Source organism: Dasypus novemcinctus, chromosome 5, assembly GCF_030445035.2.
Source record: "Dasypus novemcinctus isolate mDasNov1 chromosome 5, mDasNov1.1.hap2, whole genome shotgun sequence".
In the NCBI taxonomy this organism is placed as follows: Eukaryota; Metazoa; Chordata; class Mammalia; order Cingulata; family Dasypodidae; genus Dasypus; species Dasypus novemcinctus.
In genome coordinates, this window is record NC_080677.1 from 76,528,893 (window position 1) to 76,553,625 (window position 24,733).

A 24,733-nucleotide genomic window follows, 5' to 3' on the forward strand; every position below is an offset into this window, starting at 1 on the left:
AGAAAAACAGTCAAATATCTATGCACCTAACCATGGTGCCTCGAAATACATGAGGCAAACTCTGGCAAAACTAAAGGGAAAAATAGACATCTCCAGAATAATAGCTGGAGATTTCAATACACCACTCACAGCATTAGACAGAACAACTAGGCAGAAGATCAACAATAAAACAGAGAACAATACAACAGAGAACAGAGGTCCAAACAAGTTGGACCTAAAAGACATATACAAAACACTGCATCCCAAATCATCGGGTTATACATTTTTTTTAAGTGCTCAGGATCTTTCTCCAGGATATACCAGATGTTCAGTAACAAAGCAGTTCTCAATAAATATTAAAAAACTGAAATTATATACAGCATTTTATGATCATAATGGAATGAATCTGGAAATCAATGATAGAAAGGAAAGGGCAAAATTCACAAGTGTGTGGAGGCTAAACAATCACTGGGTCTAAGAAGAAATTGTAAGAGAAATTAGTAAATATCTTGAGATGAATGAAAATGAAAATACGACCTACCAAAACTTTTGGGATATAGCAAATGCAGTCCTGAGAGGGAAATTCATAGCCCTAAATACCTATATCAAAAAGGAAGAAATATAAAATCAAAGATCTAACTGAACACCTAGAGGAACTAGAAAAAGAACTGCAAACCAATCCCAAAGCTAGCAGAAGGAAATAATAAAGATTAGAGCAGAAATAAATGAAATTGAGAACAAAAAACAATAGAGAAAATCAACCAAATCAAAAGTTGGTTATTTCAGAATATCAATAAAATCGATAAACCTCTAGTTAGACTAACAAAGAAAAGAGAAGATGCAAATCAATAAAATCAGAAATGAAAGGAGGAACATTATGCCTGACCCCACAGAAATAAAAAGGATCACAATAGGATATTATGAGAAACTGTATGCCACAAATTACACAACCTAGATGAAATGGACAATTTCCTAGAAATGCACCAACAACCTACACTGACACTACAAGAAATACAAGAACTTAACAAACTAATTGCATTTAAAAAGACTGAATCAGTCATTAAAAATCTCCCAATTAAGAAAAACCTAGGACCAGATGGCTTCACAGGTGAATTCTACCAAGCATTCCAAGAAGAATCAAAACAAAATTTAACTCTTCCAAAAAATTCAAGGGGAGGGAAAATTACCCAGTACATTTTATGAAGCCAACATCATCCTACACAAAAAGCCAAAAAAAAAAAAAGACACTACAAGAAAAGAAAATTACAGACCAGTCTTTCTAATGAACATAGATGCAAAAATTATCAACAAAATATTAAAAGAATTATACACCACGACCAAATGGGATTTATTCCTGGTATGCAAAGGTGGTTCAACATAAGAAAATCAATTAATGTATTAAGCCACATTAACAAATTGAAGGGAAAAAAACATATGATCACCTTGGTTGACAGAAGAAAGGTATTTGACAAAATCCAGCATTCTTTCTTGATAAAAATACTTTGATAGATAAGAAGGAAAGTTCCTAAAAATGATAAATGGCATATACGAAAAACCCACAGCCAACATCATACTCAATGGGAAAAGGTTGAAAACTTTCCCTCAAAGACTGGGAACAAGACAAGGACATCCAGTGTCACCACTGTTCTTCAACATTGTACTACAAGTCCCTAGCTAGAACAATTAGACAGGAAAAGAAAAAAGGCATCCAAGTTAGAAAAGAAGAAAGAAAACTCTCATTATTTGTAGATGACATGATTCTATATTTAGAAAATTTTGAAATGTCTACAAAAAAGCTACCTGAGGTAATAACGAGTTCTAGAAAGTGGCAGGATACAAGATCAACATGCAAAAATCATTAATGTTTCTGTACACTAGTACTGAACAATCTGAGGAGGAAATCAGGAAAAAAATTCCACTTAAAATAGTAACAAAAATACTCAAGTATCTAGGAATCAATGGAAACAAAGATGCACAGGACCTATATTCAGAAAACTTCATAACACTGCTAAAAGAAATCAAAGACCTAAACAAATAGACATTCTATGTTCATGGATTTGAAGACTAAATATCATGAAGATGTCAATCCTACCCAAACTGATTTAAAGATTCAATGCAATAGCAATCAAAATAGAAAAGAGAATTATCAAATTCATTTGGAATGGAAAGGGTCCCAAATAGCCCAAAACATTCTGAAAAAGAAGAGCAATATGGAAGGACTCTCACTGCCTGACCCCGAAACATATTACAAAGCTACAGTGGTCAAAAGAGCATAGTATTGGCATAAAGATAGATACACTGATCAGTGGAATAGAATTAAGAGTACAGAAATCCTCACCTCTATGGCCAAGTGGTTTTGACAAACCTACCAAGCTCACATTACTGGGACAAAACAGTCTCTTCAACAAATGGTGCTGGGAGAATTAGCTACCCATAACCAGAAGGATCAAAGAGAACCCCATTCAAACTCCCTATGCAAGAATCTACTGCAACTGGATCAAAGGCCTAAAGATAAAAGGCAGAGCCATAAAACTACTAGAAGAAAATGTAGGGAAACATCTTAAAGATCTTATGGTAGGTAGTAGTTTCTTGGACCTTATATCCAAAGCATGAGCAAAGAGGAAAAAATAAGATAAATGGGGCCACCACCTCCGAATTAAACACTTTCGCACCTCAAAGGACTTTATCAAAAGGGTGCAAAGGCAGCCAACTCAAGGGGAGAAAATATTTGAAAATCATGTATCTGATAAAGCTTTAATATCCATGATATATAGAGATGCTAAAACTCAACATAAAAAGACAAATGACTTGATTAAAAATGGGCAAAAGACTTGAGTAGACATTTGTCCAAAGAAGTAATACAAATGGCCAAAACATATATGAAAACCTGTTCAACATCACTAGTGATTAGGGAAATGAAAATCAAAGCTACAATGAGATATCACTGCACACCGATTAGAAGGCCACTATCAAAAAGATGGAAAACTACAGATGTTGGAGAGGATGCTGAGAGATAGAAATGCTTATTAACTATCGGTGGGAATGTAGAATGGTACAGCCACTGTGGAGAACTGTTTGGCAGTTCCTAAGGCAATTGAATATAAATTTGCCATGTGATCTGGCATTACCACTATAAGGGATATATTCAGAAAAACTGAAGAGCAGTGACATGAATAGATTTCTGCACACTGATGTTCATAGTGGCATTATTCACAATTGCCAAAAGATGGAAACAACCTAGGTGTCCATCAATCAATGAATAGATAGACAAATTGTGGTGTATACATACAATGGCATATGATGCACCTGTAAGAAGAAATGAAGTCATGAAACATATAACATGAATGAACCTGGAGGCCATTATGTTGATTGAAGAAGCCAGGCACAAAAGTACACATATTTTTTGATTGTACTATTATGAACTAAATATATGGTGTAAACTCATGATGGAGTTAATAACTAGAATTATAGAATAATAACCAGAAAATAGAATGAGGTGAGAGAATGGAAAACTAAAGGTTAATGTGTGCAGAATGGTAAAAAAGTTGTTCATAAATCTTTGGAAATGGACAGAAATGGTGAAAACACATCATAGTGTTTATAACTAGCAGTGCTAATATGTGGGTATGACAGTTGAAAGGGAAAGTCTAAGGACATGTATGCTACTAGAAGGAAAGCTAAAAAATGTAACATGGGATCGTATAGCACAGCAAGACCTTATAGCAAGAAATGGGTAATAGCACATATAAGATGTTTTTTCTCTGAAACTGAGAAAATGTGCATTAATGTTACAAGATGGTAATATAAGGCAAAAATACAACCAAAGCAAAATATGGACAGTAGTATATAGTAATATATTAATAATCTTCCATTAAGTGTAAAAAAAAAAAAAAAGGAAATACACTTAGTGAAAGAAACTATGCAAAAGGTATTACATATTGTTTGACTACATCTATACAAAATATAAATAAAAATAAATTAGAAAAATGGAATCAGAGTAGCAGCTATGTACAGCAGGGAAAGTACAAAGAGATTTGAGAGGTGATTATTAAGGGGTAGAGCATTTTTTTGTTGTCTGTTTTTTTTATTATTGGAATAATGAAAATGCTGTAATAATGATTAAAGTGATAAAAGTAAAACTATGTGATTACACCAAATACCACTGATTGTACACTTAGGATAGATTGTATGCTTTACTACTATGTATCAATAAAATTGATTAAAAAGTTACAAATTAGATACTTTTAAAAGGATAAACTAGCTAAACTTGAAACTGGAAAATGTGCTTCAAATTAATTTTTTAGGAGAAACTGACTTTTTTTTTAAAGGAGGTACTGGAAAGCTGATACAACAAGATGACACAGAGAGATGATACAATGAAGAGACACAATGAGGAAATACAAGGAGAGACATAACAAGCAGGAGCAGAGGTGGTCCAAGCCATTGGCTGCCTCCCTCCCATATGGGAGGTCCTGGGTTTGGTTCCTGGTTTCTCCTAAAAAATAAAAAGATGATGAGCACACAACAAACTGACAGAGAGCAGATAGTGAGCTCAAACAAAGGGGGGTGGGGGGTGGGGTGGGGGTGGTGGGGGCAGAAATAAATAAATCTTAAAAAAAAAGTTTCTAGTATATGCCAAGTCCTGAGCTAGGCTCTGGAAAGTAAGAGTCCGTCCTTGAGCTGAAGGACCTTGCACTCTATAGTCATGCAAATACATAATTCATTGAGTCCCATAAAAAGGCATGAATAAAAGGTAGTGGGAACACAGAGGAGCCTTTTGAAACTTAGGGGTTGAGCAAGTATTTATTTCCTAAGACAAAGGAAAACATGGCAACTTTGAATTGCTATAGGTTGTTCAGAATTACCATGGCCCAATTACAAGGGAGGAAGTACTTCAAACTTATAAAGTTGGCTGTTTATTTAAGGGCCATTCATTAAGCAGATTGTGCTGACAAAGGAACACTGGGGAGTAGCAGAATCAGGTGTGCAACTGAGAAAGATCTCTGGATCAGCAATGTAGATGAAGAATCAGAGAACAATGAGACCAGAAGCAGACTATTTTAAGGTGTTCACTATTTCAAAGACTAAGGTGAGAGACAACAGAGGATCTGACTTACCGCAGTACTGTTAGAGAAGGAATAAATTTGCAAAGTATTTAGGAGATTGAATGAATGGATTTGAAAATTTCTTGGATAAGAAGAATGAGTGTGAAGGAACAATCCACCTTAAGTTCCAGATTTCTATTAAGACTATTAAGATATTTTTAAAAAAGGATCACATTGTTATGTGTCTGGTTATTTTTATACTTCTTTCTACTCTATGAGATTACAGCTGCTGGTCGTCTCATCTTGGCTCACCTAGTACAGTGCTTACATACTGAAGATACACAACACCTATGTATCAAATAAACATACTGCCAATTGAATTTAAGATACATTTTTCCATAAACTATTTTGGCAAAAAATAGAGTTTACCTGTAATATCTTGTTTATTATTTCAGGGTTGCCATCTACCTGAAGCTTAAAGCAATTTGAAAGAGAAAGCAATTCTTAATTACTTACTATCTCCTCACCCACCTCTTCTCCTTTCAATGCCTAATAGTCTATATTGAATTAATACTTATTAATTGGCTGAAAATTAACCATAACTTTGAGCAAAATTAAGTCATACCATTCTCTGAAAAGTTATATTGAACTCTAAGAACTACATTCAATTGGTTATAGGAATTGAGATTTTTAAAAGATATTTACCTTTTAAGAAAGAACAGCATTACTAACACTGGAAGGCAGTGTTTACTTAATAAAAATATTTTATTAAGTTATCCCCAAAGAGTTATTATTGTGGGACAAAATTCCACTGAAACTGTATTCTTTTTGATTTTTTCCAAAAAGGGTTTGAAGTTTTAAGTATTTATAGTGGTATAATATTTATTATAATGATAATCTATCCTTTCAATCTAACAAGGCCAAGTAGAAGGGTGGTCTGAGAAATACAAAATGAAAAAATTCCCAAACTAACATCAAATTTCTCTTTTGAAATCTACTTTAAATTTTAGGACATATAAGTAGCCAAAATGCCAAACTCTGCAATACTCTAATCATTATTAATAGTTTTAATATGAAATCTGCAAATGGAATGGCATTATTTGTTTAGTTTTGAAATGAAAAGTAAAATGCTAATTGTGTGAACATGCTCAAATATAATTTGGCAACAATTAGGATAATCACAAAAAACAAATAAAAGGTAGGATCTATAAACAGAAGACTAAATAATGTAAGAACAGCCCATTTTCAATTATATTCCTACCTTTAGCAGTTTAGTAGCTAGTTTTAAAACATTGTTCACTAGTGTCAGTTCCTCTTTCTTATTAGGTTTCTTCTCCATTTTCAAGTAGAGGTTTATCTTATTAAAAAAAAGGAGCAAACAATTAAAAATACGTAAATCATAATACATATACATTTTTCAAAGAACTTTGAAGATATTCACTAAAATACAGGCAGCGATTCTCTGGGAGTTAAGATTATAGTTGATTTTAATATTTTTTATATTTTACTGTACATTCCAAATTTCCTACAATAAGCTTTTATTTTATAAGAAAAACAACTGTGATTAAAATTTTTTAATGTAACTAAAAACAAAAACAAAAAAGAAAAAGTGTATAGCATGCTTTAAAGGTGATGTACTTTAGTCTGAGAGCCAAATAAACTTGAAGAATAAATAATAATTAGAATAAAACTAAATCAATTGGTTTGTAATTTCTTATTTTGAAAGCAATTACAAAAACTTCCCTGTTTATCTTTGTTATCCACTCAGTAATAGACAATTTAGGGGTGCCTGCTCTGCTACCTAGTTACCTTCTTTGAAAAATGCTCTGACCCAGGCCCTGTGGAAAGGGCAGGCTGAGACATCTGCGCCTTCCCCCCTTGATCCCACCTTCCCACCACTCTTGTGGCAGCCACAACTGATTACCCTGGAACGTACCCCCAAACAAAGCGAGTCACACTGTTTGGTGGGACTAACCCTGTATCTGTTAGATATTATAGGATCATGGACTGAAAAGTTATTAAAGTATATTCATGCCGAAAGGCAAGCCAAAATCCTATGAAAGCCAAAATTATAGGGTAGCAAGTCTACAGAGGAGCCAATGGAACAGAGATGAAGAGAAATGATGAACCATACAGCCTCAGAGTGAGGTGGAGAAAGTGAATGCCTTTGTGTACTTCTCACCAGGCCCAACTATACTTTATCTCCTTGAGATCTTTATCTTTGTTGGCTTACTCTCCCCCTTTCACTTTAACTGAGCTCCTTTAACCAGGTTACTGCTTCCTTGAAATCAAACTATCCTTGACTAAAATAGTCTACAGGTTCTTTGGTAGCAGGTTTCCTTGTATAATTCCTATGAAAAGGTGAGAGGAAAATATTTAACAAATTCATGCAAAATAAAGTTAATCATAAAAATTATGCTTTATCTTTTTATTGAATAAAAAGTCATTTCAAATGTCTCTGCTACACTGCAAAGCAAACATATCTCACTAATGTTAAAAACCCATCATCTCTATAATTGGTAATCCTTCTTGCTGAATCACAATGGGACATAACAGATAAGATTTGAAATCTGAGCCAAAGTAGAAACACTAAAGAAAGGCTGCTGTTCTACCAAATTTTAATTTTTGCCTTATAACCGAAATAGCCTTAATCTAATAAAAACATGAAAAACATGCAAAACATGGAGTTAAGTGAAAATATTTCAATTTAGTATGTATATTACAGACATTAACTTATAACATAGTAAATATTCATTCTCACCTGCTCGGTAAGTAATATTGAGGTATTGCTATATTTTTTACTTGTTTCTGATCCAAGGGTAACAAATCTTAGGAGAAAAAGTGTCAACGAGATGCACCAGATTACCAGTTCCCAATTGTAGTGACAATCAAGGAAGATCTCATGCACATGAAGCAGCTAAAAGTGTATGAAAAAGGCAAGATGGAAACACTGTGATTCAAACAATTTTTTTGAAAGAAACATTTTACTTCACATAGATCAATCATAAATGTGTAATGCATTTTAAAAATTCCACATTTATTATAAAATATGCCAAGCATACTAAAATACAGAGTATAAGGTAATCAACACCCCTGGGGCCTCTACCCAATTTTGTCAGATCTTATTATTTTCAATATTTCTTTCATATTCTTGAAAAATAAAAGGTTACAGATTCAGTTAAAGCCCCTTTAAACTTTTCCTTTATCTTCATCCCCTTTCTTCCTCTACCTCTAGGGATAGAAAGGAATTTTGTGTTTATCTTTTCCATACATAATTTTATAATTTAGCCTTAGAAATATTATTTGTTACGTATTTTAAAGTTTATATAAATTTTATCACATTGCCAACATCATTCTTCAGTCAGCTTTTTATTCCACTGAGCCTTGTTTTCAAGATTAATCCCAAATGATACATTTAGCTCTACATGCATTCATTCTCTTACAAAGTATTACAGTAAAAGAATCAATTTATTGGCCACAATTTATTGGCCTACTCTACTGACATTTATGTTGTTGCCAATTTTTCCTATTACAAACAATGCCGCAATAAACATTCTGTGTCTCCTTGTGTATGTATGCAAGAATTTCTCTAGCAGTTAATACCTAAGAGTAAAATTGCTGCATCCCCAAATACCCACGTCTTCAACTTTGTTAGATATTGCAATTTTGTCTCTAAAACAGGTGTACTGATTTATACTCAGCAAGGTGTCAGTTCCCTTTAACCTCATTTTACCCAGTCTTGGTATTATCCAACTTCTTACAATCTGCTGATCTGATGGGTGTGAAATGTTCTTGTTTCAATTTGAACTTTACTGATTACTTAGGAGGGTTGAGTATGTCTCATATGTTCATTGGCCATTGGGGTTTCTCTTCTGTGCTACCTTTTTAATATTCTATATCATTTTTTATTCAATTGGATTGTCTTTTTTTCTTACTGACTTGGTAAATCATATTCTGAATAAACTATTTGAAACATATGTTTTGTTAGTATCTTCTCCCAGTCTTTGGCTTGTCTTTTTTGTTTTTTAACTTTCAATTTTGAAATAATTTCAAACTTAAAAGGCAATGACAAAAGTAATACAAACCCGGCACAGAACTCAAACATAACCCCCGATATCCAGACCCACCAATTTTAACACGTTGCCATTGTTACCATACCTACCTACAAATCATCCACCTATCTACTTATTTTCTGAGTATTTGCACACATTATAATTCTTGAACACATACTAATTCCACGCACTTTTCCTATGAGCAAGGATATTCACTTATGTAATCACCTTAAATCTGGTTATCAAGTTCAAGAAATTTAAAATTGCTATAAAGCTTACATTCTCTATTCCATTTTTTCCTTATGTCCCAATAATGTCTTTTTGAGCCTTTTCTCCTCCATTCTTAGATCCCATCCAGAACTGCACAATAATTGTCATTGTCTACTTTATTATTCTTTCTTTCAATTATGGAAATATACATACAATATAAATCTTCCCAACCCAAACTCCTCCCAAGCATTTGGGATTAATTACATTCACAATCAATAGATTCTCCACTACCCATTACTAGAACTTTCCCTTCACCATAAACAGAAACGCTACATTCATTTGCATTAACTCCCCAACGTCCCTTCTTCCCTCCACTCCTAGCAACCTGTACTCTACTTTCCCTCTCTATGAATTTGCATATTCTGATATTTTCTTTGTGGTTACCACAGGGATTAAATTAAACATTCTAAATCTGTAAGAATGTCATTTGCTTTGATACCATTTTAACTTCAGCAACATATATAAACTATATTCCTATACCTTCCTGTCCCCCCAACTTTATGTAGTTTTTGTCATATATTCATGTTTATACATTATGAGTTTAAAACCATTCATTTATTATTACATTTTATGCATTGACTTTTAAGTCCTGTAGGAAGTAAAAAGTGGACTTACAAACAAAAATACAATAATACTGGCATTTATATCTACCCATTTCATTATCTTTACTGGAGATCTTTATTTCTTCTTGTGGTTTTAGTCAATTGTCTAGTGTCCTTTCTATTCTACCTGAAGTACTCCCCTTAGCACCTCTTGTAGGGCTGCTGTAGTGGTGAAGAATTCCCTCAGCTTTAGTTAATGGGGGAATGTCTTACTCCCTCCCTCATTTTGGAAAGATAGTTTTAACAGATATAGAACTCTTGGTTGGCAATTTTTTTCCAGCATTTAAAATATGTCATCCCACCGCCTTCCTCACTCAGTGGTTTCCCTGAGGCTCCCTTGTATGTGACACATTTCTTCTCTCCTGCAGCTTTCAGAGTCCTCTCTTTATCTTTGGTATTCACCAGTTTGATTATACCATGGCATGGTATGGGTCTATTTGAGCTTATCCTAGTGGAGTTTACTGAATATTTTGGATGTGTATTATGCAAGATTCTGGAAAGTTTTGTCCATTATTTCTTTGAATATTCTTTCTTCTTCTGGGTCTCCCACAATGCATATATTGGTACATTTAATGGTGTCCCACAGGCTCCTCTGTCCACTTTTCTTCATTCCTTCTTCTTTCTCTTCCTCAGACTTGATGATTTCAATTGTCTTATCCTCATGTTCACTGATTCTTTCTTCAGCCAGCTCCAATCTGCTGCTGAAACCCTCTAGGGAACTTAATTACTGTTACTGTGGTCTTGAGCTTTGTGCTTTTTTTCCTTCATAATTTCTACCTCTCTATTGATAATCTTTTTGTGTTCATCTTTTGTTTCCCAGCTTTCCTTTATTTATTTATTTTGTCCATATCTTCCTTTGGCTCTTTGGGCATTATTAGGAATATTTTTAAAAAGTGGCTATCTAGTATGTCCCAGGTCTGGTCCTATTCATTGATGGTTTCTAACACTTTAAATCTTGTCCTTTGCCTGGGCTATCACTTCCTGTTTCTTTGTATGTTTTGTGATCTTTTGTTGAAACCAGGACAATTTTTATATTTAGCTGGAATTTAGACTCTAAGGTATCTGTTCCTTAACCTTCTGTGGGGGGATGGAGCCCTGATGCTTCTCATTCACCATCTTGATCAGGTATATTGGTTTTTCTTTTATGGTATGTTTTGTAATATATAATAATTTAATTTTAATTGGAAATCAAATAAAAAATCTTGGTTTTCTTATTTAAGCCTTTAATTCACCTGGAATTTAATTTATCAGTATGGTGTGAGGTAAGGTTCTAATTTTATTTTTTCCTTTTATGTAAAGCCTTCCTGCATTGTATATAATATCTTATCATATATTAGATTCCTATACATGTGTGGATCTGTAGGACTCTATTTCATCCCACTGGTCATTCTATACCTGTTCCAAAACCATGATGTCTTTCCCTAACTTTTAAAATACATTCTGGTAAGGCATCTTGTACTTCAAAATTATCTGAGTTATTCTTGGCTCTTTTTACTTCCAGATGAATTTTGGAAAGCTTGACAAGCTACATCCAAAAAATAAGAAGCAATTTGTTGGGATTTTTAAATGAAATTATCAGAACCACATTGAATTTATGCATTAACCTGGGAGAACTGATATGACACTGAGTATTCCCAGTCATTTACATGGTGTATCTTCTTTTATAACTTTCCATAAAGTTTTATCATATTCTCCATAACATATTACACATTTTAAAATTATTTCCTCTTGGGAACCTTGCATGTTTTGTGTTGCTAGTGCAAATGACATCTAACAATTTTTAATTATTTATTTCTGTGTATGGCAGGGATTGGCAAATTACAGTCCATAGGCCAAATCTGTCCTGAAACCTGTTTTCAGTCCTGTAGCAAAGAATAATTTTTAAACTTTTAAACTGTTGTTAAAAGAAGAAAGAAAGAAAAAAAGAAAAAAAGTGTACTGTACATGGCACACAAGGTCTAAAAATATTTTATCTGGTCCTTTACAGAAAAAGTTTGTCTAGCTCTGGCTTATAAGGGAAAAAATATTTTGTTATGTTGATTTTATATCCAGCAAACTTGTTGAGCCCACGTTTTTAAGAATTTGTAAACTCACTTGGATGTTCTATACAGTCAATTGTATAGTCTATGATTTTTTTTTCTCTACAATTTTTATACCATTTCTTTTTTGTTTTCCCTGGCTAGTAACCTCCATCAAAATGCTGACTAGAAGTGGTAGAGAGGGTATCTTTCTTATTCTGGTTTTAAATTAAATAGGTCTAAAGTAACATCATTATGTACAATATTTGCTCCAAGTTTTATCCAATATCTTTATGAAATAAAGGACATTACTTTCTATTCCTCGTATCAAGAATCTTCATTGAATGTTACCAATTTAATGTTTTCTGCCTCTATTGAGATGATATTTTTCTCCCTCTTTTAATCCACTAAACAAACTTATACTACATATTAATATATTCTCTAATATTGGAAATTTCTGTATTCTAGAGATAAACTACCTTGCTCATGTTATATATATTATATCATAACATTACTGGCTTCATCTTGCTAGTATTTTGTTGAGAAACTTTGCATCTAAGATAATAAACAAAATTAGTTCATAGTTTCCTATTTTATACTGTTACTCTGGTATTGTTCTCAAGGTTATATAAGCCTCTCATTTAAGGAGTTGGGGAATATTCCCTCTTCTTTACATCTTTTGTATAGGGTTAAAATTATCTATTTGAATATTTAGCAGAATACATGGGTCGGTGGGATTTTTTTTTTTTTTGGTGGTAGATTTTGAAACTACTGAAACAAATTTTGTTTTATGAGTCTCCTCAGGTTTTCAATTTAATTTTGAGTCAGTCTGAAAAAATTATCTCTTCCTACAAAATTGTCTACCTAAGCTTTCAACTTTAAAGGGATAAAGTAATTGATACCAGTATTCTTAGGGGAAAAAATTCAACTATGTCAGTTTTCAGTTAGTAATGTACTTTTTCTTTTAAAAAATTAATGTCTTTATCAATCAAGAAAAAGTCTTAGCCAATACCTCTTCAAATATGGATCTTCCTTATTCTCTTCTTCTGGAATTCCTATGAAACATATGTTGGATATCCTGTCCATGTCTCATTCTCTTCTTCATACTTTCTATCTCTTTATCTGTGTCTTGTATTCTAGGCAATTTCTTCCATTTTCTGGTTCACTGTCTCTTCAGTTGTGTTTAACCTGCTCTTCATTCTGTTCATTGCATTTTTAATGTTACTGAGTATATTTTTCTTTTCTCCAAAACACTATATGGTTCTATTTCAAATCTATCTGTTCTTTTTTCATAATGTCTTATCTATGTCTTTAATTATTTTAAATAAACTTTTCTTACAATTTCTGATAGGTCTATTATCTGAAATACATAGAGATCTAAGCCTACTGTTTGTTGATCTATTGACTTACTCACATTAGATGATGTTTTGAACCTGAAAGGGCTTTGTCTGTGGATATCCTTTGAGGTCTAGGTTGAGGTCATATCTCCCATCACAGTCTTTGTTTTGCTTCTGCCAAGTCCTCCAGGGGGCTACGCCCACTCTTTATGTTAATTTCTTGACATGGGGCTTACAGGAAAAGATGTGTAATGTAAACCTGAACCTCAAACCTGTAATGTGGACAGACCTGTAATTATATTTCTTAGGAGAGATGTTTTCCCCCTCTTTGGCACCCAGAGTTCAGGCAGAGACAAGCTAACTTCCTTATTGTCTTCCTGTGCTGGCAGGCAGACTGTTTTTCTCATCAACTTCTTCACTGAGACTGCTGGAATTTGAGGTTCTTCCCTCATCGAATAAGAATGTGAAAGGGTGTGAATATGTATGCAGATCAAGATCTCATCTCCCGTCCTCAGGTAGGCATAAAATCTCAAGCCTCTAGGATACTAAGAATGAAAATGCACCTCACCCAGGACAGCCAGAGCATTAACACATTTAATGGCTTTGGTTTTCAGTTTTATATTCATTTTTGTATATAATTTATATATAAAAAGCTCAGGTATGTATATTAAAAAGCTGAGGTTTCCTCCAGCATTGTTGGATATTTTAAAGCAGAAGAATTTTGGAGGTATCAAATATATTATCTGACATTGAAGTCTGCTTTATATTATATAGCATATAGTACATCCTGAGATACTTCTATGCTTTCTGACTAATTTTGGTCACTGTAATTCTTTTTCAGAACATGTGGCAGTAAAGTCATAGTGACAATTCAGAGATATGAAGTAAAAAAATTAATAAATGTGAATAAACTAGGCAGGGAGTCATGGAAAATAGTCTGAAATAATTTCAGAATTATGGTCTCTCATAAGTTGGTTTTGGGAAATCAAAATACTCCAATGGATTACAGACCAAAAAAATTTAATTAACTAATTACTATATGGTCACTATTCATGACACAAGATGAAAATGATTTATTTATTTACTCTACTGAAAAAATAACTGTAGAAGTCAATTTCAAAAATACTTGACTAAGTAGGCTTTACTTGTTAATTGATTATTTATTAGCAAGTCTTCTGAAAGTTAACATTTATATATCTAATTGCATAATTTCTACACGGAACACAACTCACCTGGGCACAACAGATAAATACAACTGAGATAGTCAATAAGAAAGCAGATGAAACTATTACATCAACTGATCGCTGAGGGCCTCGACGCTGAAAAAAGGGAAAACATTTTAAAACATATTTACTAATTAACAGCTAAGTTTCATGCTTTCACTTAAGGTGTTGATCCATCACTTCAGGTTGATCATAGCTAACAATGTTGAAAATATAACTTATTTGTCAGGTGAATTTTAATTATGAATTGTTACTATTTCCTGAGCATTTGCAACACAGGGAAAATGGTGTCTCTAAAGCACAGAACTCTTAACATAGCTTTCAAATATTTTTTCAAACACTAATCATTTATTCAACAAATGTTTCTTGAGCACCTACTCTGAATTATGTACTGTGCTAAGTGCTGGAAAGATAGCAGATAACAAAACAGACATGGTCCCTATAGTTACAGGAACTAGTAGGGGAAACAGTCCATCAAGCTTACCATCACAGATACATGTGACAGTTGTGATGCATGTTACAAAGGAAAGGTATAAGATGCTCTGATATTACTGGGAAAAGAAACCTAATTTAGATTTGGGGATAAGGAATGTGGGTTTGGGAAGATCTCCCTGAGAAAGTGATAACCTACACCAAACTAAGAGGGAGAAGGCCATGATGGCACATGACATTGTTCTAGGAAGAAGAGCATGTGCAAGAGAATAAAGCAGGAAGAAACGCATTGCATTCAAAGAACTGAAATAGTACAGTGTGGGTGGAATGCAATGGGGGAGGGAGGAAAGTGTTTCAAATGAGGTGAGAAAGACAGATAAATAAGGCAAACTCTAGATTAGGGAGGGCTTTATAAACCCCCGCTAACATTTTTGTTCTTTATCCTAATAGTGAAAAGTTTTAAGAGTTACATGATCAAACTGACATTTTTAAAAGATCACTCCGTTGGCAGATTGAAGAAATTATTTGGTGTGTTGGAACTAAAAAAAAAAAAAAAGAAATTATTGGAAGGAGGAAATATGAATGCTGGAAGATCAGTTAAGAGGTAACTGAAGGAAGTGGTTGTGGCTCAACTAACAGAGCGTCCGCCTACCATAAGGAGGGTCCAGGGTTCCAGGGCCTCCTGACCTGTGTGGTGAACTGGCCCACGTGCAGTGTTGCTGTGCACAAGGAATGCTGTGCCACGCAGGGGTGTCCCCCGCATAGAGGCACCCCATACAAGGAGTATGCCCTGCAAGGAGAGCCGCCCCACGTGAAAAAAGCACAGCCCACCCAGGAGTGGCACTGTACACATGGAAAGCTGATGCAGCAAGATGACGCAACAAAAAGTGACAGTTTCCTGGTGTTGCATGACAAGAATGCAAGTGAACACAGAAGAACACACAGCAAATGGACACAGAGAGCAGACAATGGGGGGGAGGGGGGAAGGGGAGAGAAATAAATAGAACAAATCTTAACAAAAAAAACAAAATGGCCACAACTATTAAAAAAAAAGAGGTAACTGAGGGAAGTGGATGTGGCTCAACCAGTTGGATGCCCACCTACCACATGGGAGGTCCCAGGTTCAGTTCCTGGTACCTCCTGGAGAAGGAGAGCAAACAATGAGGAGACAGATGAGAGAACAATCTGGGGGCAGGGTGGGGGGGATAAGTAAAAAATAAGTAAATAAATCTTTTAAAAAAAGAAGTAACTGAGAGGCCCCAATGTGATGGTTTGAAGCCGGATGTACCCCCAGAAAAGTATGTTCTTTAAAGTTAATCCATTCCTGTGGGTGTGGACCCATTATTAAATAGGAATTTTCAGTGAGTAGGATCTTAAGATGCAACCCAACTCATTCAGGGTGGGTCTTAATCCTCTTACTGGAATCCTTTATAAGCGAATGAAATTCAGACACAGAGAGAGAAAGCCACGGAGGCAAAAAGCTGGAAGCAACAAAATCTTGAAGAGAAGGGAGAAATCAGCAGACACTGCCATGTGCCTTGCCACATGACAAAAGAGTCTAGGATCACCAGCAGCCGGTCTTTAGAAAGAGGGTATCATCTTGATGATGCCTTGATTTGGACATTTTCATGGCCTCAGAGCTGTAAGCTTGTAAGTTAATAAATATCCACTATAAAAGCCAACGCATGCCTTGTATATTGCTTTTGGCAGCCTAGCAAACTAGAACTCCCAGCAAGAAGAGATTAATGATTTGAATTAAGGACAATACAAATGGAAACAAAGAAAAGTAAATGGATGCAAGATATATTTTCGAAGCAAAAGGGGAAGGAATAGGTGATAAGTTAGATGCTAAAAATGTAACAAAGGGAATTAAGTACCAAAGATCCTAGGCCTGGGATTATATGTTTTCCGCACGGAAGTGAATGTTCCTAAGGATGGGGACTGAATGGTACATAATTTGTAGTAAGTAAATGTTTACTGAATAAAATAATCAATGGACAAAAGAATGCTCTAACCACTTAGAGTTGATAAGGATGGGAAATTTTGGATGAATTATCACTACACCAAGCAACAACCTTCTTATTTGTCCCTCCATATAACAGAAATGTCATAGTGAGAAAAAAATAACATATACCAATTTGTAGCAATTCCCAGTGGAGACTGAGTTGAATTTAACAGGTTACACTGATAAACAGAACAATGAATTTTTAAAATTCATTTAAACTGTTTTTTTTTTAAACTGTAGACAGTGCAAAGTTTTGTCATTTCTATCATTGTTACTTCAAAATAAAAAGCATAAAAGCTGTAGGTGTGGCAGAGGATATTTAGTTTTTGGGTCAACATTATTAAGGCATAGTTTTTTAAATAAGCACCGTGGAACTTGCATAATTACTTCATATATAATGGAATTCACTGTTACTTAATGCCTCAAAGAAATAATCTCCAAGGAAAAAAGTGCTTTTCTAAAACTAATTCAGATGTTTCCCTTTCCCCCCAGAATTTTAATATTTTACTTCCAGAATTAGGAAAATTATCAAACATTTAAAAGGAAAGAGTGGATATGAAAAAAACAACTCAGAATTGCAAGCTGGTATTTTAAAACAGTTAACAGGCCACTTCCAGTGAGTATATTCACGGTTACAGATTACTTTTTTAAAATTCTTTTTTAAGTAGTGGGCTCCCTCTGCTGGCTTGTGATAACCATTTTAGGTAAAGATAAGATATTTAGTTCAGCTTTCTAATGAGCAGGAGTTGGTGAAATTTATGAACAAAGATAAATTTAGGGGAGTATGTCCTTGGATCATCTACCTAAAATGCATTAAGCCTTTTAGGTCTCAGATGTTTTACTGTAAATTACCAGTTAAACATTTATTTTTGATTCCTGGATACGAATCAAAGAAAATACCAAATATGGACACACAGAACCATATGAGTGAATATATGACTATAAATCTGGATGTTCATACATATTGACAAAGACATTGGAACTATCAGAGGGAGCCAGCATGTAAGATAAGAGAGTACAGTTATCACTGCCATTCTACCTTAAGATAGGAACGGAGAGATAGCCACATTTTTATATTCTGTACTTTCTTCAACCGGAAGTGAGGAACTTCAGATTTTCGGGCCCTCCTTGCAGATGTTAAATGTCCAAAGAGTTTTGCAAAAAGTAATCGCTAAAAAAGATTAAGATGAGGCTGAATTTTCAAGTAGATTACAATAGAAAAACAAAAATCAACATAATATGATTGCTATGATTTTATTTGGTTAAATACTACAAAAACAATAAGAAAATAATAAGCAAGTCAAATGAGTTAATGAACTACTACAAAATGCATGAATATTATCACATTATGAAAAGGATAAAATATCCTCTATTCAGAAGTCTATATTATACCCACCTGTTTGTAAGTTCTTTCTGCTACACAGAGCAAAAAAAAGAAAATCCACACAAGAGACACACGAACCACAAAACTTATTATAACCATAGAAAGAACTATAGTATCTTCATTAGAACCGAATGCAATCACATAAAGTTCTGAAGCAGAATGTGCTGTGAGTTGTTCCAAGTCTGTAGCTTGAGATAGCCGAAAAACAAATGGAGTTAAACCCAGAATTACAGAGATTGCATTTCCAAAAATCTGGTATCCTATTCCTGGTATATGACTATTGACCTGTACAAAAAGAGACAGAGAAAGAGAGAGAAATTTCTACACAAATTTTATTTATAGTAAAATGAATTCCTATTAAGCAATTTATTAAATTTTATTAAAGCAATATAAAATCATTTTGTTATATTTTTTAATACATTAAAATGAAATTTAAATTAACTCAAAGCTTGAGAGTCTTATGTGTAATAAGTAAGTCATTAATTCTTTAGTTTTTAAAAACAGTTCAGTATCAAATCTCTAATTCATTAAGTAGATGTAAAAGGATTAGATTAACTACCTGGGTCCTACCCAGATCTTAAAACATTTTAAAAATATCTATCTCATTATTTCAAAAGTTTAAAATATTTACAAATACCACAATATTAAAGAGAATTGAGGAGCACTTCTATCCACTTATGTTTAATTCATTAAAAGACAAACCAGAATTATTATTTGATAACATTTATAAGCTGCTTTTTCTTTAAGGAGCTCAATATAAAATTGAGTGTCTCCTTAAATTCTAAAATCATTTCAGGAGAGAGAGTGTGTTGGGGGAATAAACTAAATAATAAAGGGAAAAAAAGATGGGAGAATAATAAAAATGGGATTTAGAAATTAAATAACAGGAGGGAAGCGGACTTGGCCCAGTGGTTAGGGCGCCCATTTACCACATGGGAGGTCCGCGGTTCAAACCCGGGGCCTCTTTGATCTGTGTGGAGCTGGCCCATGCACAGTGCTGATGCGTGCAAGGAGAGCTGTGCCATTATAAATGAATTACTGTGATCTAAAACTTTTGTGAAGATAAGCTTAATAATTTGGAAAAAAAAAAAGAAAAAGAACGTAGACACTGAGAAAAAGACGGAAGTAGTTGCCTTGCCAATTTGCATACAGGGCAACACTTATTGCAGTGATGGAAGGCAAAATATTAAAAACAAAATTCTGCATTTTAAAATTTTTTGATACCCCAATTTATTTTTACCTTAAATTTTCTAAATTAATATATATTCTATATCTAACCTTTAAACTCATCACTATATTCCATTTTACTATTAATGGAACATGGCAATATATTGGGCTTCACTTTTGAAGAAGTTTTAGATCACAGAGAGGTTCAACAATGGCAGGGGAGAAATACTGGCGTGGGATGTTATTGACAGGGGACACATGGTTGGCAGGGAGCTCTCCAGGGCATTTATCCAGGGAACATAAAAATGTTTGGATATTTTCATAGTGGTTACAATTGGGAACAACAACTAAGGGAGTGCTGAGTTTCTAGCCAGGGGAGCTCTGTCACAGTTCCTAAAGGAACAGCAACAAATCCCCCAAGTGCAACGGCAAAGACCAAAAAAGACGGAAGGTCCAACAATGAGCCCTTGATACTAATGACTATGCTTGTGAGCCTGTGCACCTGAAATAAGAACAAGGACTAGAGCTGCAGGGTGCCTAAGAGTTACCTCCTGAGAGCCTCCGTGTTGCTCAAATGTGGCCAGTCTTGAAGCCAAACTCAGCATGTAAATGCACTGCCTTCCCCCCAGCGTGGGACATGACTCCCAGGGATGAGCCTCCCTGGCACCAAGGGATTACTACCAAGTACCAGCTGATGATGTAACTAGAAAATGACTTTGAATAAAAGGGTCAACTCGGACCAGCAGAATATCTCACTCTACATATAATACCAGGAGTTAAAAATCCTTTTTGACCTGAATAAAAGGGGGAAATGGAAAGGACAAATGAGTTTATATGGCTATGAGTCTCCAAAAGAGCCGGGACGTTATCAGAGGGGTTGCCCTTATGCACACCTCAGCAGAGTCCCAGAGACAGATAAAGTAGATACAACCCCAGGTACTGGTTCTTCTGAGGGCTACAGAGACCCACAGGTTCTATGGTCATAGCAGATGGAGTTCAGTGCCATGTCAGTTGGCCCTACTTTGGAGTTTGTGTTTCTGTGTGATGGAGCTGGACTCAGATGTGATCTTTGTTCACAAGTCTCTCCTGTTACTTTTACCGGAACTGTAGTTGTTGCTGGGGTTTAATGTATACCCAGGGGACCTGAATCTCTGGACTGACCATGTGATAGCCAGACCCTGAGCCTCAAAGGATTTGCAACTCCTATACTCTGGTTTATTGGACTTACCCCACTCAGTTAACATGGAGGTGAAGGTCAACCACCACACCAGGGAGCCAAGATTGCCTACAACTGCAAGCAGGAGAATTGCATCCAGCATCCATGTTGAATCTAAGCCCCCTCTTGATATAGATGTGGAGTAGACACAACCATTCTAAGGTCCACAGGATGGAGGAATAGAGTATGGATTCGAGTGGACTTACTGATATTCTATTCATGAACTATTGTGATTAGCAATCGAAGAAAATGTGGCATTAGTGTGGAGAAAGTGGCCATGGTGGCTGCCGGGGGTAGGGAGTGGGAGGAAAAGATGTGATGTGGGGGCGTTTTCAGGACTTCGAGTTGTCCTGGGTGGTGCTGCAGGGACAGTTACCGGACACTGTGTGTCCTCCCATGGCCCACTGGGTGGACTGTGGGAGAGAGTGGGCTATGATGTGGACCACTAACCATGAGGTGCAGCGGTGCTCAGAGATGCATTCACCAAATGCAATGAATGTCTCATGATGATTGAGGAGGTTGTTATTATGGCGGGAGGAGTGGGGTGAGAGGGTGGGGGGTATATGGGGACCTCATATTTTTTGAATGTAACATTTAAAAAATAAAGACAAAAAAAAAAGAAAAAGAAAAAAGAAACAGATTCCTGTGCCACTGACAACAACAGAAGCGGATAAAGAAAAAGCAGCAAATAGACAAAGAGAACAGACAACCGGGGCGGAGGTGGGGGGGAAGGGGAGAGAAATAAATAAATAAATCTTAAAAAAAAAAAATTAAATAACAGGAAAATGTGTCCAATATGCTAGCTGGTAGAACTGAAAGAGATCTTAAATATCACCTAGCTAAAATTTGTCTTTATTAATCATGTAAATGACATTATTCTAAGTTAAATGATTTGCTACTTCATAGTAAGTTATAGAGTACCAACTAAAATCAAGTCTCCAGAAACTCCTAGTCAACTACCTCTTTTTTTTTTAAAGATTTATTTATTTATTTCTCTCCCCTTCTTCCCCCGCCCTAGTTGTCTGTTCTCTGTGTCTGTATGCTGCGTGTTCTTTGTCCGCTTCTGTTGTTGTCAGCGGCACAGGAATTTGTGTTTCTTTTTGCTCCATCATCTTGTTGCGTCAGCTCTCCATGGGTGTGGTGCCATTCCTGGGCAGGCTGCACTCTCTTTTGTGCTGGGTGGCTCTCCCTACGGGGCGCACTCCTTGCGTGTGGGGCTCCCCTGCGCGGGGACCCTGCATGGCACGGCACTCCTTGTGCGCATCAGCACTGTGCATGGGCTGGCTCCATACGGGTCAAGGAGGCCCGGGGTTTAACCACGGACCTCCCATGTGGTAGACAGACGCCCTAACCACTGGACCAAGTCCACTTCCCTCAACTGCTTTTAATTGCTCACATTGTGATATGTAATAGGGGACATATCAATTTCTACATCTATTTATTTTTATTCCTTTTTTACAAAAAGTGTGGAAAACAATTCTAGCATAACAGTACACAAAAGAAATTTAGAAGTGCAAATTAGATTATGCCTAGTTGTCCAGAGAAATCAGGGAATATTTAAAAAGGAGTAATGACTTGATCAAAGAAATAATTTAAAATTTGAATTAAAATCCACAATATTTGTACTAAACTTCTTCAAACCAAGGCTTTTACCACTAGTTGCATTGTCTATATATATATATTTATTTAAATAGGCAAATAAATACAAATATCAATTTTCAAGTTTGAACTTTTTTTCATGTTTGAGGTACTCATAAATTAATGAATTTGCAAGGCCGATATAAAAAAACAAGTTGGCATCAACACTTATATACATCTATCAGCTCCTCAATTTGATGCACTGAAAACAATAAGAATAAATTTTTAGATTGTATCATCTATTCTCAGCGGAATGAAAACCCTAAAAGATAACAACAGTGTGGTGAGAAATCACTGTTTAAATCACAGACTTAGACAAATACACACAAATAACTTTTTTTTAGCTTAGAAATAGAGTAGGTTATAACTATAACATTCTAGTAACTATTTAATATGTTTATAATCCCTAGGTTTTACCTATGAATTAAAAGAATAAATCTTAAAAACTCACTCTGTTCATTATCATTCCACTGATTTCAAGTACAGACATGTCTGCTTTCTTGCAGTCATTACCTTCCCATACTATTGCACTTATCTTTTCTAATCCTGGGTGGGAACTATGAAGCCAAGGCAAATGACTCTGTAAAATATAAACAGAAATTGGTGAATATATCAGATTTCATAACTATAACATGTGCATGTGTGTATTCATATAAAACACTAAAAACCAAAAATAGAATGTCTGTATTGTGTAATTCTGTATCTACATTCAAACACAATTTTAATGACACCAAAATGCAGTCTTAAAACTACTTGTATATGAAATGGTTAAAAGGTTGTTTGTAAATCTTTGGAAATGAATGGAAATGGTGAGAGTACATCATGGTGTTTGTGACTAGCAGAGTTACATGGGTATGACATTGGTTAAAAGGGAAAGTTTAAGGACATGTATATTACTAGAAGGAAAGCTAAAAAATGTAACATGGGACTGTATAACACATAATGAGACCTCATGTAAAATAGGAATATGGGTGGTATTGTATATATAAAACTGTTTTTATAAAATATAAATACAAATAAACTAGAGAGAAGAAAACAGAATAGCAGCTATAGTATGTCAGGGGAAGAAGGGAGTGATTCAGAGGATATGAGTTCTGTTTGTTTGATTTTTATTTATTATTATTATTACTGGAATAATGAAAATGTTCTAAAAATGACTCAAGTGATGGATGCATACGAAATACCACTGATGTACCCTTTGGGTGGATTTATGCCTTATTAATATGTATCAATAAAAATATTTTAAAAGTACTCAAAATGAAAAAAAAAAACCCATCCTAACAAAACTACTTCCATATATACTGAACTGATAGCATTAGAAATCACACAATCCTAAGAGTATATAGGTTAAGAACTTTCTACAATAAATATCAGGCAACGTATTGTTTAAAAAATATACTAAAATGTGTCAACAAAAGCTCTTAATATACTAATGTTAAAATATAAACGTATATCAAATTGTTTTTTTAAAATTTTATTTCTCTCCCCTTCCCCCCCACCCCCCAGCCGCCCCAGATGTCTGTTCTCTGTATCTATTTGCTGTGTCTTCTTCTTTGTCCGCTTCTGTTGTCAGCAGCACGGGAATCTGTGTTTCTTTTTGTTGCATCAGCTCTCCGTGTGGGTGGTGCCATTCTTAGGCAGACTGCACTTTCTTTCCCCCTGGGCAGCTTCCCTTACGGGTTGCACTCCTTGCGTGTGGGGCTCCCCTACATGGGGGCACCCCTGCGAGGCACGGCACTCCTTGCGTGCATCAGCACTGCCCATGGGCCAGCTCCACACGGGTTAAGGAGGCCCGGGGTTTGAACCGTGGATCTCCCATGTGGTAGACGGACACCCTAACCACTGGGCCAAGTCCACTTATAATCCAACTTACAATCATTCAATACACAAGAATATGACAGTTGAAGTCTGAACCTCTTTGAAAGACTAAAGAGTGGTACAATCTCATCCTGAAGAAACTTTTCTTAACATACCTATGCTTAATACTTGATTTACTTACTTTTCTGATATTTTAATTTAGCATTTCTCCAAAGGCTCAATATACCTTTTCTTTTTTGGTTTCAGAAAGAGAGAATATTGCAAACTGAAGTACATAGAACTAGAAAGTCCTTTCCTAAGTAGAATAAAGTAACTCAATGCTCCAAGGAATAGAAATAAGATAAAAATAAAGAATGAAATCTATAGTACAAAGGATCAGATACTTAAGTTTGTTAGTTTCTGGTTTTTTTTTTGTTTAGTTTATAATTAAGAGAATAAAAGTTCAAAACAGTAGAACTGGGTTAAAGAGTAACCAAATTAATGAAATACCAACATTTACATTATTAGATATTAAGAAAAGTAACATTAAAACATTAAACACAGAATG

At 35.0% G+C, this 24,733-nt stretch overlaps 1 protein-coding gene across 4 annotated transcripts in view; it reads right to left on the reverse strand.

Annotated features, from left to right (window-relative positions):
- Positions 1–24,733, reverse strand: part of PHTF2 (putative homeodomain transcription factor 2) — a 170,225-nt gene that overhangs the window by 11,669 nt on the left and 133,823 nt on the right. For all 4 annotated transcript variants that reach the window (XM_058297947.2, XM_058297950.2, XM_058297948.2 and 1 more), the window contains 6 exons: positions 22,820–22,948; positions 18,360–18,632; positions 18,003–18,134; positions 14,536–14,622; positions 7,786–7,941; positions 6,286–6,381 (listed from right to left, as the gene is read on the reverse strand). In XM_058297947.2, the coding sequence (XP_058153930.1) occupies positions 6,286–6,381; positions 7,786–7,941; positions 14,536–14,622; positions 18,003–18,134; positions 18,360–18,632; positions 22,820–22,948 (873 nt within the window). The remainder of the gene's footprint in view (positions 1–6,285; positions 6,382–7,785; positions 7,942–14,535; positions 14,623–18,002; positions 18,135–18,359; positions 18,633–22,819; positions 22,949–24,733) is intronic.